The sequence below is a fragment of the Piliocolobus tephrosceles genome, chromosome 13, assembly GCF_002776525.5.
Source record: "Piliocolobus tephrosceles isolate RC106 chromosome 13, ASM277652v3, whole genome shotgun sequence".
Taxonomy (NCBI): domain Eukaryota; kingdom Metazoa; phylum Chordata; class Mammalia; order Primates; family Cercopithecidae; genus Piliocolobus; species Piliocolobus tephrosceles.
In genome coordinates this window covers 5,952,648-5,967,119 of record NC_045446.1, presented here as the reverse complement: position 1 = coordinate 5,967,119, position 14,472 = coordinate 5,952,648, and the positions used below count along the sequence as shown (strand labels likewise).

The 14,472-nt window shown below is 48.7% G+C and overlaps 1 protein-coding gene across 2 annotated transcripts in view; it reads left to right on the top strand.

Moving 5' to 3' along the window:
• LOC111522235 (carnitine O-palmitoyltransferase 1, liver isoform) overlaps nt 1-14,472 on the top strand; it is a 53,868-nt gene that overhangs the window by 29,745 nt on the left and 9,651 nt on the right. For both annotated transcript variants that reach the window (XM_026451435.1, XM_026451436.1), the window contains 2 exons: nt 1,630-1,746; nt 6,479-6,643. In XM_026451435.1, coding sequence (XP_026307220.1) covers nt 1,630-1,746; nt 6,479-6,643 — 282 coding nt within the window. The remainder of the gene's footprint in view (nt 1-1,629; nt 1,747-6,478; nt 6,644-14,472) is intronic.

The window sequence follows — 14,472 nt, the reverse complement described above, 5'->3', positions numbered from 1 at the left end:
ACAGGCATGCATCGCCACACCCACCTAATTTTTGTATTTTTGGTAGAGGCGGGGTTTCCCCTTTTGGGCCAGGTTGGTCTTGAACTCCTGACCTAAAATGATCTGCCCACATTGGCCTCCCAAAGTGCTAGGATTACGGTCATGAGCCATGGAGCCCAGCCTAATTCTGTAACATTTGCATCACCTCCAAAAGAAACTCCTCGTTCCTTTCTCCCACAGGTTCCCAAAAGCCACTAATCTGCTTTCTGTCTGTATGTATGTGCCTATTTTGGACATCTTACATATATGTCCATACAATATGTACTCTTCTATGTCTGGCTTCTTTTTTCTTTTCTTTTGCTTGCTTTCTTTCTTTTTTGTCTTTTTTTTTTGAGACGGAGTCTCGCTCTGCCCCCAGGCTGGAGTGCAGTGGCGTGATCTCGGCTCACTGCAAGCTCCGCCTCCCGGGTTCACGCCATTCTCCTGCCTCAGCCTCCCGAGTAGCTGGGACTACAGGTGCCCGCCGCTACGCCCAGCTAATTTTTTTGTAGAGATGGGGTTTCACTGTGTTAGCCAGGATGGTCTCGATCTCCTGACCTCGTGATCCGCCCACCTCGGCCTCCCAAAGTGCTGGGATTACAGGCGTGAGCCACCAAGCCCGGCATGCTTTCTTTCTTTTTTAGAGACAGGGTCTTGCTCTGTCGCCCAGGCTGGAGTGCAGTGGCACAGTCATGGTTCACTGAAACCATGACCTCCTGGGCTCAAGTGATCTTCCCACCTCAGCCTCCTCAGTAACTGGGGCTACAGCCATGTGCCACCACACCTGGCTAATTTTTTAAATTTCTTGTAGAGATAAGATCTCACTATGTTGCCCAGCTGGTCTGGAACTCCTGGCCTCCAGCAATCCTCCCACCTTGGCCTCCCAAAGTGCTGGGATTACAGCAGTGAGGCACCGTGCCTGCCTGCTTCTTTTCACCCAGCATAATGTTTTCAAGGTTTATCACATTGTAACATGTACCCGGGCTTCATTCCTTTCTAGGGCTGGATAATATCCCATTGTATGGATTGACCACACTTAGTTTATCTCTTCATCAGTTGATGGGCATTTGTGTTGTTGCCACTCTTCGGCTATTATGAATAATGCTGCTATGAACGTTCTGTACAAATTTTTGTGTGAGCAACTATTTTCATTTCATTTCACTGAGTATATACCTAGGAGTGGAATTGCTGGGTCATACAGGTATATTTCACTTTTTAAGGAAGGACAAGAATTCTTGTCTGTTTTGTTCACAAAACTCAGTTCTTGTCTGCACTGTCACCACTGCTTGGATGCCACTGGTGCTACAGTGGTTCCAACCCAGAGTAGGTGCCCAATAAATACTGTTGAATAAATTGGCTTAAGTTTACTTGCCAGTGAAAGGAGAGTGTCATGAACCTGAGCAAGCCGTTAGCCCTCGTCTGTCTTCTCTCTGTCACATCTGACGTGGAGATCAGATCCACCTCATTAGGTGCTGAGAATACTGGAAGCGTTAACAGTTGTGGTTCAAACTTTGTAACATCTCTGCAAAGAACAGCCCTCTGTTCATGTTGGAGATTAATATGTTTTATGTGCCACTGCTAGTTTTAATAATTTTGTTCTATTTTTGACAGTACGTCATGGCCACTGACAGCCGCCAGCTGGGCTATGCGGAGGATGGGCACTGCAAAGGCGACACCAATCCGAACATTCCGTACCCCACCAGGCTGCAGTGGGACATCCCAGGGGAAGTAAGTCTGCATCATCCAACCATTGTTACTTACCTGGGATGGGAAACACATTTGAAGTCTTACGGATGAATTTTCCAACTGTAGTTCGTGCCCGATCATGAGCTCAGTTGAAGACCACTGAGGCTGAAAGTTGTTTGCTCAGAGAGTTTCGTGAGGTGTGCCGGGCTGTCACAGCTCCTGTTTCTCAGAAGCCTCGGTAAATATTTCTTCTTCTGTTTGAAGCTTCTGGCTAAGATTGTCAGTGTGACTTCTAGCTCAAACTTAACTAGACATCTACAGAATGCTCATAATCAAAAACTAAAAGCCAAAATCATATAGAGGTTAGAGCTGAAAGCCTCTAAATTGCTAATTTATAATTCTCAAAGTTTAATTCATTTTGGCACTTCTTAAACATAATCAGAGGCAGCCCACTCATGGGAGCCCTTTTGGGAAGGAATTTTAGGGTTGCAAATACCAAATCCCAGTTCACTTACTCCAAAGAAAAATTCCCTGGAGTCCAAGATATCATTTTCTATTTTTTTTTTTTCTTCTTTGAGATATAGTCTCGTACTGTCACCCAGGCTAGAGTGCAGTGGCACAATCTCAGCTCACTGCAACCTCCGCCTCTCAGGTTCAAACGATTCTCCTGCCTCAGCCTCCCAAGTAGCTAGGATTACAGGCACCCACCACCATGCCCAGCTAATTTTTGTATTTTTAATGGAGACGGAGTTTCATCATGTTGGCCAGGCTGGTCTTGAACTCCTTACCTGATCCTCCTGCCTCAGCCTCCCAAAGTGCTGGGATTACAGGCGTAAGCCACTGCACCCAGCCCACCATTTTCTTTTTAAATTAATTAATTAATTTATTTGAGACAGAGTCAAGGTCTGTTATTCAGGCTGGAGTGCAGTGGTGTGGTCACAGCTCACTGCAGCCTCAAGTTCCCCGGGTCCAGCAATCTTCCCACTTCAACCTCCCGAGTACCTAGGACCACAGGTGCATGCCACAACGCCCAGCTAATTTTTATATTTTTGGTAGAGACAGGTTTCGCCATGTTGCCCAGGCTGGTCTCAGACTCCTGAGCTCAAGCAGGCCACCCGTCTGGCCTCCCAAAGTGTTGGGATTACAGGCATGAGCCACCGCACCTGGGTTAGAAATAATTTTCCACATAGTGAAGTACTGTACCTAGTGCTGTGGTCTTACCCCACCGCTTCTGCTTGCCCTGTGGCTGCAGGGCTGGTGTGGGTTCAAAAGAGAGCTGTAACCTCTGCGGAGCACTTGGGCTTAGAGTCCTGGTGTCTCACCAAGTCACTTACCACATTTTTAAAAATTTCTTTTAACAGACTTTATTTTTTAGAACAGTTTGGGTTCACAGCAAAACTGAGTTCCCATACACCCTTCTCCCCACACTTACACAGCGTCCCCAACCATCCACATCCCCAAAAGAGTGATGCATTTGTTACAACTGACACACCTGCACCAACCAAGGTCCATGGTGGATTTACTGTTGGTGTCATACGTTGTCATTCTGAACAATGCCCTGTGTCTGCCATTACAGTGTCATACAGAATTGTTTCACTGCCCTAAACATCTTCTGTGCTTCCCCATGTATTCTTCCTTCCTACTCGCCCCTGGCAACCATGAATCATATTCACTGTCCCCATAGTTTTACCTTTTCCAGAATGTCACATACAGTAGCTCCCCCCATTAGCTGAGGTTTCACCTTCTGAGATTTCAATTCCAAGGTCCGAAAATATTAAACAGAAAATTCCAGAAGTAAACAACTCATGAGTTTCAAGTTGCATGCTATTCTGAGTAGTGAGAGGTGGCAACGTGCTAGCAGCCCTCGCTCTCAGCCTCCTTAGCTTCGGTGTCCACTCTGACTGCGCTTGAGGAGCCCTTCAGCCCGCCACGGCACTGTGGGAGTCCCTCTCTGGGCTGGCTGAGGCTGGAGCTGCCTCCCTCTGCTTGCGGGGAGGTGTGGAGGGAGAGGCGCCGGTGGGAACCGGGGTGCGCGCGGTGCTCGCGGGCCAGTGTGAGTTCCGGCGGGTGCGGCTCAGTGGGCCCGGCACTTGGAGCCAAGCCGGCCCAGGGCAGTAAGGGGCTTAGCACCCGGGCCAGCAGCTGCAGAGGTTACGCTGGGTCCCCCAGCATGCCGGCCCGGCGGCGCTGCGCTCAAATTCTCGCTGGGCCTTAGCTGCCTCCCCGCCGGGCAGAACTCCGGGCCTGCAGCCTGCCATGTCTGAGCTCCCCCCCGCCCCCCTGCGGTGGGCTCCTGCGCGGCCGAGCCTCCCCGACGGGCGCTGCCTCCTGCTCCGTGGTGCCCAGTCCCATCAATAGCCCAAGGGCTGAGGAGTACAGGTACCAATCGGGACCGGCAGGGAGCTCCGCCTGCAGCCCCTATGCAGGATCCACTAGGTGAAGCCAGCTGGGCTTCTGAGCCGGATGGGGACTTGGAGGACTTTTATATCTAGCCAGAGGATTGTATGTGCACCAATCAGCACTCTGTATCTAGCTAATCTGGTGGGCACTTGGAGAATTTTTATGTCTAGCTGGAGGATCGTAAATACACCAATCAGCACTCTGTTTCTAGCTCAAGGTTTGTAAATACACCAATTGGTACTCTAATGGGGACTGGAGAACTTTTCCCTCTAGCACTGTGTCTAACTCAAAGATTGTAAACGCACCAATCAGTGCTCTGTCAAAACGGACCAATCAGCTCTCCGTAAAATAGACCAATCAGCTTTCTGTAAAATGGACCAATCGGCAGGATGTGTATGGGGTTGGGGGGGTCAGATAAGGGAATAAAAGCAAGCTACCTGAGCAAGCAGTGGCAATCTGTTAGGGTTCTCTTCTATACGGTGGGGGCTTTGGTCTTCGCTGTTTGTAGTAAATCTTGCTGATGTTTACTCTTTGGGTCCACGCTGCTTTTATGAGCTTTTACACTCACCATGAAGATCTGCAGTTTCATTCCTGAAGCCACCACCACTGGGAAGAAGGAGCAAACGGGACACACCGTCTTTAAGAACTGTAACACTCACTGCGAGGGTCCCTGGATTCGTTCTCGAAGTCAGTGAGACCAAGAACCCACCAATTCTGGAGACAGTAGTGTGATGAAAGCTCCTGCTGTCCTGTGCAGTCCCATGCAGGATGGAATCATCCTTTTGTCTCTTTGTCAAGTGTGTCCGTGCCGTGGGTGTTACCCACTTAGTGGCTGTCTTGGTTATGAGATTGAGAAAACACCGTATGTATAATGTTTGGCACTATGTGAGGTTTCAGACATCTGCGGGGAGTCTTAGAATGGATCCACATGGATAAAGGCTGCTGCTGTAATTGGAGTCATCCGTGTGTAGCGTTTGCAGATTGGCGTCTTTCACTTAGTAATAAGAGTTTAAATTTCCTTGAAGTCTTTTTCAGTTTTATGGCTCATTTATTTCTAGTGCTAAATAATATTTCGTTTGTTGAAATATGTCCATTTATTTTCTAAGATAATATTTTTAAGAATATGTTTTATCAGTTGAATATGTTTTATCACGCCTGTAATCCCAACACTTTAAGAGGCCGAGGCGGGTGGATCACCTGAGGTCAGGAGTTCACGACCAGCCTGGCCATCATGGTGAAACCCCATGTCTACTAAAAATACAAAAATTAGCCGGGCATAGTGGTAGGCGAATGTAGTCCCAGCTACTCGGGAGGTTGAGACGGGAGAATGGCTTGAAGCAGAGAGGCAGAGGTTGCAGTGAGCAGAGATGGCACCACTGCACTCCAGCCTGGGCGACAGAGCGAGACCCTGTCTCAAATAAATAAAAAATAAATAATAAAAAGTAAAAACTGTGTTTCTTGATCGCCGCTGTCTGATGACCATGGGCTTCATAAGATGATGCGTGACTATTTGAAACACTTTTTGGAGTCTCGCTGTACCGGTGTGCAGCAACCTCAATTCTTGCCTTCCCAGAACGAATTTGACTGTGGGGCAGAAGGCAGGAGAGACCAAGAGTGGGAGAGAAAGTTTATTTAAAAACTTAGGAAAGTACATTTGGAAGAGGGCCAAGCGGCCAACTTGGGAGATCAAGTGCGAGGTTTGACCTCTTGACTTGAGGTTTTACACATTGGCATGCCTCCAGGGTCTTGCGTTACTTCTGATTCCTCCCTTGGGGTGGGCTATCCACTTGCACAGTGGCTGCCAGCGCTTGGGAAGGGAGCATGCGCAGTGTGTTTACTGGAATTGTGCGCATGCTCACTTGAGGTGTTCTTCCCTTGCCTGTCTAGCATTCCTGGAGGAAGATCATACTCCAGTTAGCCGCTGCCATTTTGCCTCTCAGTGCGCATGCTTGAGCCCCTTCCCCCGGCACCTGAGATCTTATCCGGAAGCTGCTGGTCACCAGCTCCGTTTCTATTTACTGGGAGGCTGCCTTTCCCTGGCACCGGCTGTGATCAATTATTATGTTAGAGAGGCAGTTCACAACCACCTGACCATCAATGATGGTCGCCTGATATTCCCTGTGTGTGTGGAAGGAAGCCCTCTCCTGGCCTGCTCATGTCAGACCAGCTACCTGCTCTAACATTCCGGCTTCTCTTCCGGGGTCAGGGAGCCATGCCCCTAACTTACTAGTGCTTCTGGGTCAGGAAAACGTTTGTGTACTTCCCAGTACCGAGTTTGTAGCTGCACTGAAAGCCAGCCTCCGATTTCCTTCTGGGTGTGTGTCGGTACTTTTATCCCCTCGTTCCGTAAAACCTTTTTCTTCTTTCTCTCTAGTGTCAAGAGGTTATAGAGACCTCCCTGAACACTGCGAATCTTCTGGCAAACGACGTGGATTTCCATTCCTTCCCATTCGTTGCCTTTGGTAAAGGAATCATCAAGAAATGTCGCACGAGCCCAGACGCCTTTGTGCAGCTGGCCCTCCAGCTGGCGCACTACAAGGTAAGAACGGACCGCCCAGGGTTTTGTCGTGAGCATTTTGGGGTTTCCTACACCTACCTAAGACTGTTCACCTAGTGGGGAGGGAGGGCCCGAAACCCGGCATAGGAGAAGCACAGCCCCCACCCCCGGTCTCCGGGGACCGGGTGGCGTGGGGTGTTTCACCACGCATGCAGGCGAAGCTCGCAAATCCCCCTCTAGCAGGCGTAGATTCCCAGCTGACACGGGAGAGGGAGAGTCTGGGGGATGGGTACAAAGTGAGATCTCATCACTCTACAGAGGGAGAGTTAAGCCCCAAAATAAGCCCCGAAACCTAGCATTTGCTAAAGTGGAAATAGTGTGGGCAGGTAGGGGAATAGTCAGTTGCATTCGTCTGGCGCTTGGTAAATCTGCACTTCACACAGGTCAGGTGATCCCAGAGTGAACATGTTCTACCTTTCATCTGTCGCTGTCTGCTTGGGAACAAAATAAAAAGCAGCTTCTTGCATGACTCAGCTTTCGGCTTAATCCTTTCCTTTTGGCAGAGTAAATCTTCCTTTCATAATACTAAATTAAATTATGGTATTTTTATACAGAATATTATATAGCTATTAAGTGATGTCTGTAGGCAAATTACTTAACATCTCTGGCCTTTGACATCCCCTTCCATAAAAGGAGAAACTCCAGCCACTTGGAGGTGCCATGGGCTGGATCCTCCGTATACACGTGGCACTTCCATCTATTTTTTCTGAGCACTGACTATATTTTGACTTGCACCTGGTGACTCCTGTTGGAGGAGCAGCCTGCACCCCTAGCAGGGACATAAATGGGTCTTCTTGTCCATTGGAGGGAGCATTCCATCCCAGAGAGGGGTCCCCTGGTTTCTGGGAGCAACAGAAGTCATTGTGGCATTGGCTTGAGATATTCCCAACTTTTTTTTTTTTGAGATAGGATCTCACTCTTGTTGCCCAGGCTGGCGAGATCTCAGCTCACTGCAACCTCCACCTTCTGGGTTCAAGCGATTCTCCTGCCTTAGCCTCCCGAGTAGCTGGGATTTACAGGTTTGTGCCACCATGCCTAATTTTTTGTATTTTTAGTAGAGATGGGTTTCACCATGTTGGCCAGCTGTTCTCGGGCTCCTGGTCTCAGGTGATCTGTCTGCCTTGGCCTCCCAAAGTGCTGGGATTATAGGCATGAGCCATCATGCCCGGCCTTGTTTTAAAACTTGAGTGCTTTACACATATGCAGCGTGTGGCACTGCCCGCCCCCCCCCCAACCTTGGTAACGATTGTGCCATTGTTGAGTTTTGCTTGGTGCATCACATACATCATGCTTCACTGTCTCTCCACCTGGGAGGCACTCTTGTTATCCCATTTTTAAAAATTTACAAGTCTCCATTATGCCCCAGAAACTCTTGTTATCCCATTTTACAGGTGAGGAAACAGGTGCAGAGAGGCCAGGTGCTTGGCCAGGGTAGCACTAGGCAGGGATAAAGCCGGCTGGCGGCTCCAGAGTCTGTGTCCTCTCCACCTAAAGTTAAGAAAACAAACAGTTTCAGAGAAGTAATAGGCAGTGTTAATATCGGATGAACTGGAATGAATGGGCCACAGTCATATTTAAAATGCATGCTAATACAGTTCTGCAAAGACTGTCACAGTTATGAAGCTTTGCTTTCCCAAGTAACATGCTCGCTAGGCGTGAACCAAAAGCAGCTGGGCAGAGCACCCGGAGTGCAGTGACAAGCTCCTGTCTGTGACAGATCATTGACTAAAGATCATGTGATTAAAAGGTGACATGGAATAGAGGCATCGCATCTCCGAATCAGTGAGCTGGATTTTGAGAATTGGTGAGCAGACTTTGCCCATACATGTGCAGTGTGAGGGCATGCAAGCAGTTGATACCTCATCTACAGAAAGGATATTATTTTATTTTTTTAAATTTTTTTCTTTTTTAAAAGAAGTCCCTGCAAGTAAGTGCAGGACCCAGAGAGGAGTTTAGTAAGGGAATGCCACGCTGCATTTTAGTACATTTTAAAACTTGATGAAATGACTCTTCTGCAAGCAGTACAAATTAGTGATGCTGACTCAAGGTAGAAAGCCTGAAAAGGTCTGTGGTCCATAGACAAAAGTGAGAGGTTGTCAGGGAGCCACCTTGTGGTTCCAAAGAGCTTGCGGCTCAAAGACTCCACAAAGAAAGGAAGCCACCGCATCTGCTCCCCAGAACCCACGTGGCCCGGGTGTGGGAATGAGCTGCAAGGAGCACCAGCCACTGTGCCAAGTACTTGGCAGGAGTGAGCGAAACGTCAGGACAGCCCCGAGGAAGGCATCTCTTCATCTCTGCCTTCCACACTCGGAGGTGAAGCCTCTTGCCTGAGGGCTGCAGCTCCTACGCAGCAGGACTGAGATCAGAACCAGGCGGGCTGGTTCCAGAACCTGTGGCTTTCACCACTGTGCTGCAGCTAAACACAGAAAAAGGAAGCACAGACCAGCTTCCCTCATGAATGGAAGTGCAGACACCCTCAATAAAATCTTAGCAAGTAGAATCCAGCACTGTAGGAAAAGAAGAGTCACCGACAGTGGCGTCCACCAGCAGTGAGAGGCTGGTTTTGTGTCAGTACATCCAGTCATACACTAAACCATGGTGGTGGGTCAGAGAAGAACCTAGATAATGAGTTTCACAGATCCTAAGAAGACATTTCACATTTAACATCCATTCCTGATAACAGCTCTTGGTCAAGGGCCTTTAGTAATAGGGCTCTTTCCTTAACAGGATAAATGGCATGGTGTGTTAATAGCTAGCTACTGCTTCAAGGTAAAAGTGTGGGAGGCAGTCCCATTAAAACAAGAAAGATGAGGATGCCTCCAGCAGCTGACAGGGTAATCGGGCAGGAGGAACATTGGTGTCTGCTCAGGAGATGGAACAGCAGAAAGGCTTTGATGATTAAGAGGTGCACTTAGTGAGCCGGCCCAGTGCAGAGTCGTGCGAAGACCACCAGCTTTCTTGCATAAGGACGATGGCCAAGTGGGAAATACAGTAAGAGAATGTAATAGAAAGGAGAATCTGGGGCCCCACCCTCCAGGCATACGTGTATAAAGCAAATTGGACTCTGGGAAGAAGGCCAAGGAGCACCTGCCCCCCAACTGTTCCCCAGGGAGAGGGAGAAAAAGCCATGATTTTGGATTTAAAAAAACTTCAGAACCATAGAGGGAGGGATGTTCCCAGTTCACACTTTTTTTTTTATTTGAGACGGAGCCTTACTTTGTTGCCCAGGCTGGAATGCAGCAGCATGAGCTCGGCTCACTGCAGCCTCTGCCTCCTGGGTTCAAGTGATTCTCCTGCCTCAGCCCCTCAAGTAGCTGGAACTACAGGTGCCTGCCACCACACCTGGCTAATTTTTGTATCTTTAGTAGAGACAGAGTTTCACCATGCCGGCCAGGCTGGTCTCGAACTCCTGACCTCAAGTGATCTACCTGCCTCAGCCTCCAAAAGTGCTGGGGTTACAAACATGAGCCACCATGCCTGGCCCAGTTCACACGTTTAATATGAACACAGTAAAAGGTTAAGCAGGAGCTTCAGGAGAGGAATCTGCCCAGTTGATCTTGAAGCTTGAAAAGCCTAACATTTGAGTCACCCATAACATTTTTGAAAAGAAAATCAGACAGAGGTGGGACAGGGACAGGGGGAGGTGGACATGTACTTTTTCAAATCCTAAAACTCAAAAGTGTGGGAGTTAGCAGATTGCAGCGATTAAAGTGGTCTCACTCCTATAATCCCAGCACTATGGGAGGCTGAGGCAGGTGGATCACTTGAGCCTGGGAGTTTGAGACCAGACTGGGCAATATGGCGAGACTCTGTCCAAAAAATACAAAAAAACATTAGCCCGGCATGGTGGTGCATGCCTGTAGGTCCAAGGTACTCGGGAGGCTAAGGTGAGAAGATCATTTGAGCCCCAGAGGTGGCGGCTGCAGTGAGTCCTGATCATGCCACTGCACTATAGCCTGGATGACAGTGAGACCCGATCTTTTTAAAAAATATTCTTAATAAAAATAAAATGCTGCAGTCCTCGTTCAAAGGCAGGCTTTGAACGGAGTAATGTAGGGAGTATTTGACATCAGTAGGGAATGGGGAGCTGGTGAGTAAATGGAGTTGGAAAATCTGGCTAAGTGGTTGCCTTTGGGGTTAGTAAAGGCTTTTTTTCATGTTGGTGAGGGTGGATTGAGGCAAGGATGTTCATAGGAGCAGCTGGGAATCGTTTTAATAAATATAAGGGCCCCATGGCAGGCCCAGGAGCAGCACAGACCACACAGCTGGAAACATGCATCAGGGAAGAATAACTTTGACCCTGCAAATGATCCATGAAAAAGGGTAGGTACACAAAAAAACACTTGTGAGCAAGCTTACTGTAAAAATGTGAGGAAATCTGGCTGGGCGCAGTGACTCATGCCTGTAAGCCCAACACTTGGGAGGCCTAGGTGGGTGGATCACTTGAGGTTGGGAGTTCGAGACCAGCCTGAACAACATGGTAAAACCCCATCTCTGCTAAAAATACAAGATTAGCTGAATGTGGTGGTGCACACCTGTAATCCCAGCTCTTTGAGAGGGTAAGGCGGGAGAATCACTTGAACCGGGGAGGTGGAGGTTGCAGTGAACTGCCTAGACCGCACCACTGCACTCCAACCTGAGCAATAAGAACAAAACTCCGTCTCAAAAAAAAAAGAAATCTTAAAAGTTAATACTGGTAGGCTGGGCGCAGTGGCTCACGCCTGTAATCCCAGCACTTTGGGAGGCCGAGGCGGGCAGATCACGAGGTTAGGAGATGGAGACCATCCTGGCTAACACGGTGAAACCCTCTCTCTGCTAAAAAAAAAACAAAAAATTAGCCGGGCATAGTGGCGGGCACCTGTAGTCCCAGCTACTCGGGAGGCTGAGGCAGGAGAATGGCGTGAACCTGGGAGGCGAGGCTTGCAGTGAGCCAAGATCCCGCCACTGCACTCCAGCCTGTGCGACAGAGCGAGACTCCATCTCACACACACAAAAAAAGTTAATGCTGGAAACCAGAAAGGGTCTGAGATAGGTCTCAATCCATTTAGAAGTTGATTCTGCCAAGGTTAGTGATGCGTGCCTGGGAGACAGGCCTGTGCCTTCCTCCAAAGGTGGTTTTGGTTTTGAGGGCTTCAGTATTTAAAGGGAAAAGCAGGCTGGAGGGGAAGGAGGGAGGACATGGCCACATTACGGAATTCCCATGATGCAAGAGAAAAGGGGCAGTAGGGGAATTGTCAGTTACGTATTCGTTACACAAAACCCAGCGAACACAGAGTGGAGATGTTTCGCCTTTTATCCGTCACTCTCTGCTTGGGAACAAAAGGAAAAGCAGCTTCTTGCACAACTCAGCTCTCAGTGTAATCCTTTCCTTTCGGCTGAGCGAATCTTCCTTTCATGATACTAAATTAAAATACGGTGTTTTCATACAGGGGAATATTTTATAGCTATTAAGTGATGTCTATAGCGTGCGTGTGTGTGTGTGTGTGTGTGTGTGTGTATATATGTGTGTATATATATATATATATATATATATATATATATATATATATACATATTTTTTTTTTTTTGAGGCAGGGTCTCACTCTTGCCCAGGCTGGAGTGCAGTGACACAATCATGGCTCACTGCATCCTCGACCTCCCTGGGTGCAGGCGATCCTCCCACCTCAGTCTCCCGGGTAGCTGGGACTATAGGCATTCACCACCAGGCCTGGCTAATTTTTGTATTTTTTTGTAGAGATGGGGTTTCACTTTGTTTCCCAGGCTGGTCTCAAGCTCCTAGGCTCAAGCAATCCTTGGCCTCCCAAAGTGCTGGGATTACAGGTGTGAGCCACCACACCCAGCCATCTATGGCATATTATATGGAAAAATATTTAGTCATAAAACAGTATGTGAAAGTCAGTTGTTTCTTACAATGATCTGTAGACTGTGTGGCTCACAGGCCAAACCTGGCCCTTCACATGTTTTTGTTTTCGTTTTTTTTTTTTAATGGCTTTAAAGCTAAGAATGGTTTCACATATTTAATAGTTGAAAAAAAATCAAAAGGCAACCAATACTTTGTGACGTGAAAATTACGTGACGTCTCAGTGTTCATCAGTGAAGCGTTCTGGGCATGGCCATGCCTGGCTTTCACATGTTGTCTGTGCTATTCTCACTCCAGTGGGAAAGCAGAGTAGTCGCCACAGAGAACACGTGGCCCACACAGCCTGTTCTGCATTTTACAGAAGTTTCTCGACTCTTGCTTCATTATATGTAAAGTCTAGAAAGGATAAATGCAACATATTAGTAGGTGGTGTTGTGAAGGTTCCTTTTTCTTTTCTTTTCTTTTCTTTTTTCTTTTCTTTTCTTTTTCCTCCTTGACAGAGTCTCACTCTGTTGCCCAGGCTGGAGTGCCGGGCATGGTGGTTGACGCCTGTAATCCCAGCAGTTTGGGAGGCTGAGGCGGGTGGATCACCTGAAGGCAGGAATTCATGATCAGCCTGCCTGTGCCAGGAGCATCAGTAAATCAGTATTGAATATTGAATATGGATTGAATGCTAACACTAGACAGTAGTTTTAATTCTTGTCTGCAGTTATTTGCTTCCTGCTTTGGAATCTGGTTTTTTTTTTTGAAACTAGAGGTGAAAAATTCCCAGGCCCTACCAACCTGAATCATTAGCCCCGTAATAGCAGTGCTAGTGTGTGATGCCGTATGTGTCAGTATATCTATAGACTGTCTTTGAATCCTGCTTCTTAGAAACTGGAGATGTTTTGGTGGCAGCGAAGGGCCATCCTCCTGATGGCGGCTGGTCACAGTGGGTCAAGGGGGCTGTAGTTGTAACGTGGTTTGGCTCTTTGATGGCGCCTGAGCTCAAGTGGGGCTTGCACACTAATACTCAATGCATTTGCCAAGAAGTTTTTTAGATGACTGTCTTTTAAACTGTGGGCGCAAGGCATGACTGTTGTCATAACTTACGCAGTTAAAGTTTGATACTGGAACGTTGACTTCAAATGAATCATTGTATCATATAGTTCAAGTTTACCTTTATTAAATAACGAAAATGCCACATTTCCGCTTTCCCTTTTATCTGCTCCTCTCCCTCTCCCACTCTCCACTTCTTCATCCTGAGCCCCTGTGAAGTGCCCTGCAGTGACGAGACGCAGGAAGTGTTCTGAAAGGCATGTTGGCTCTCAGCCCGGGAAGCGGGAGGCCCCGTGTCCTCATGGCAGGCCCCAGGCCTGTGACCCCCACTCCCAAGGGAATCTTGAGTGTTGTGTCATGCCACCAGGGTTGGTGGCATCTGTGGGTTGGGAGAGAGAGCTCCCCAAGGCGGCCAACTATTCTGGGGGGATCCTGGGGGCTCAGCCAGGTCCTCACTGGAAGTGCTGCTCAGCGCTGGCGTCCGAGGTGCTCTCACGGTCTCTAGACGTTTCCCTCTGCAAAGCTGCTGCTCTTGTCAGTGCCTTCCATTTCCTTTTTCTTCTGCCTGATGCACTCTCATTTCACAGGGCCCTGGTCCTGGACACTTCCTTCTGCCTTTCGGGGGCCTCCTCTCCTCCAGAGATCTTGGCTGCACTGTGAGGAGCCTGACTTCAGCTGGGCCTGTGTGCAGGTGCCAGGCCTTCCCCGGCTGAGTGGGTCCTGTGCTCTGTTCAGCTCCCCCTTCCCTAGGCTGAGTGGGTCCTGTGCTCTGTCCGGCTCCCACTTCCCCGGCTGAGCAGGCCCTGTGCTCTGTCCGGCTCCCCCATCCCCGGCTGAGCGGGTCCTGTGCTCTGTGCAGCTCCCCCTTCCCCGGCTGAGCGGGTCCTGTGCTCTGTCCGGCTCCCCCTTCCCC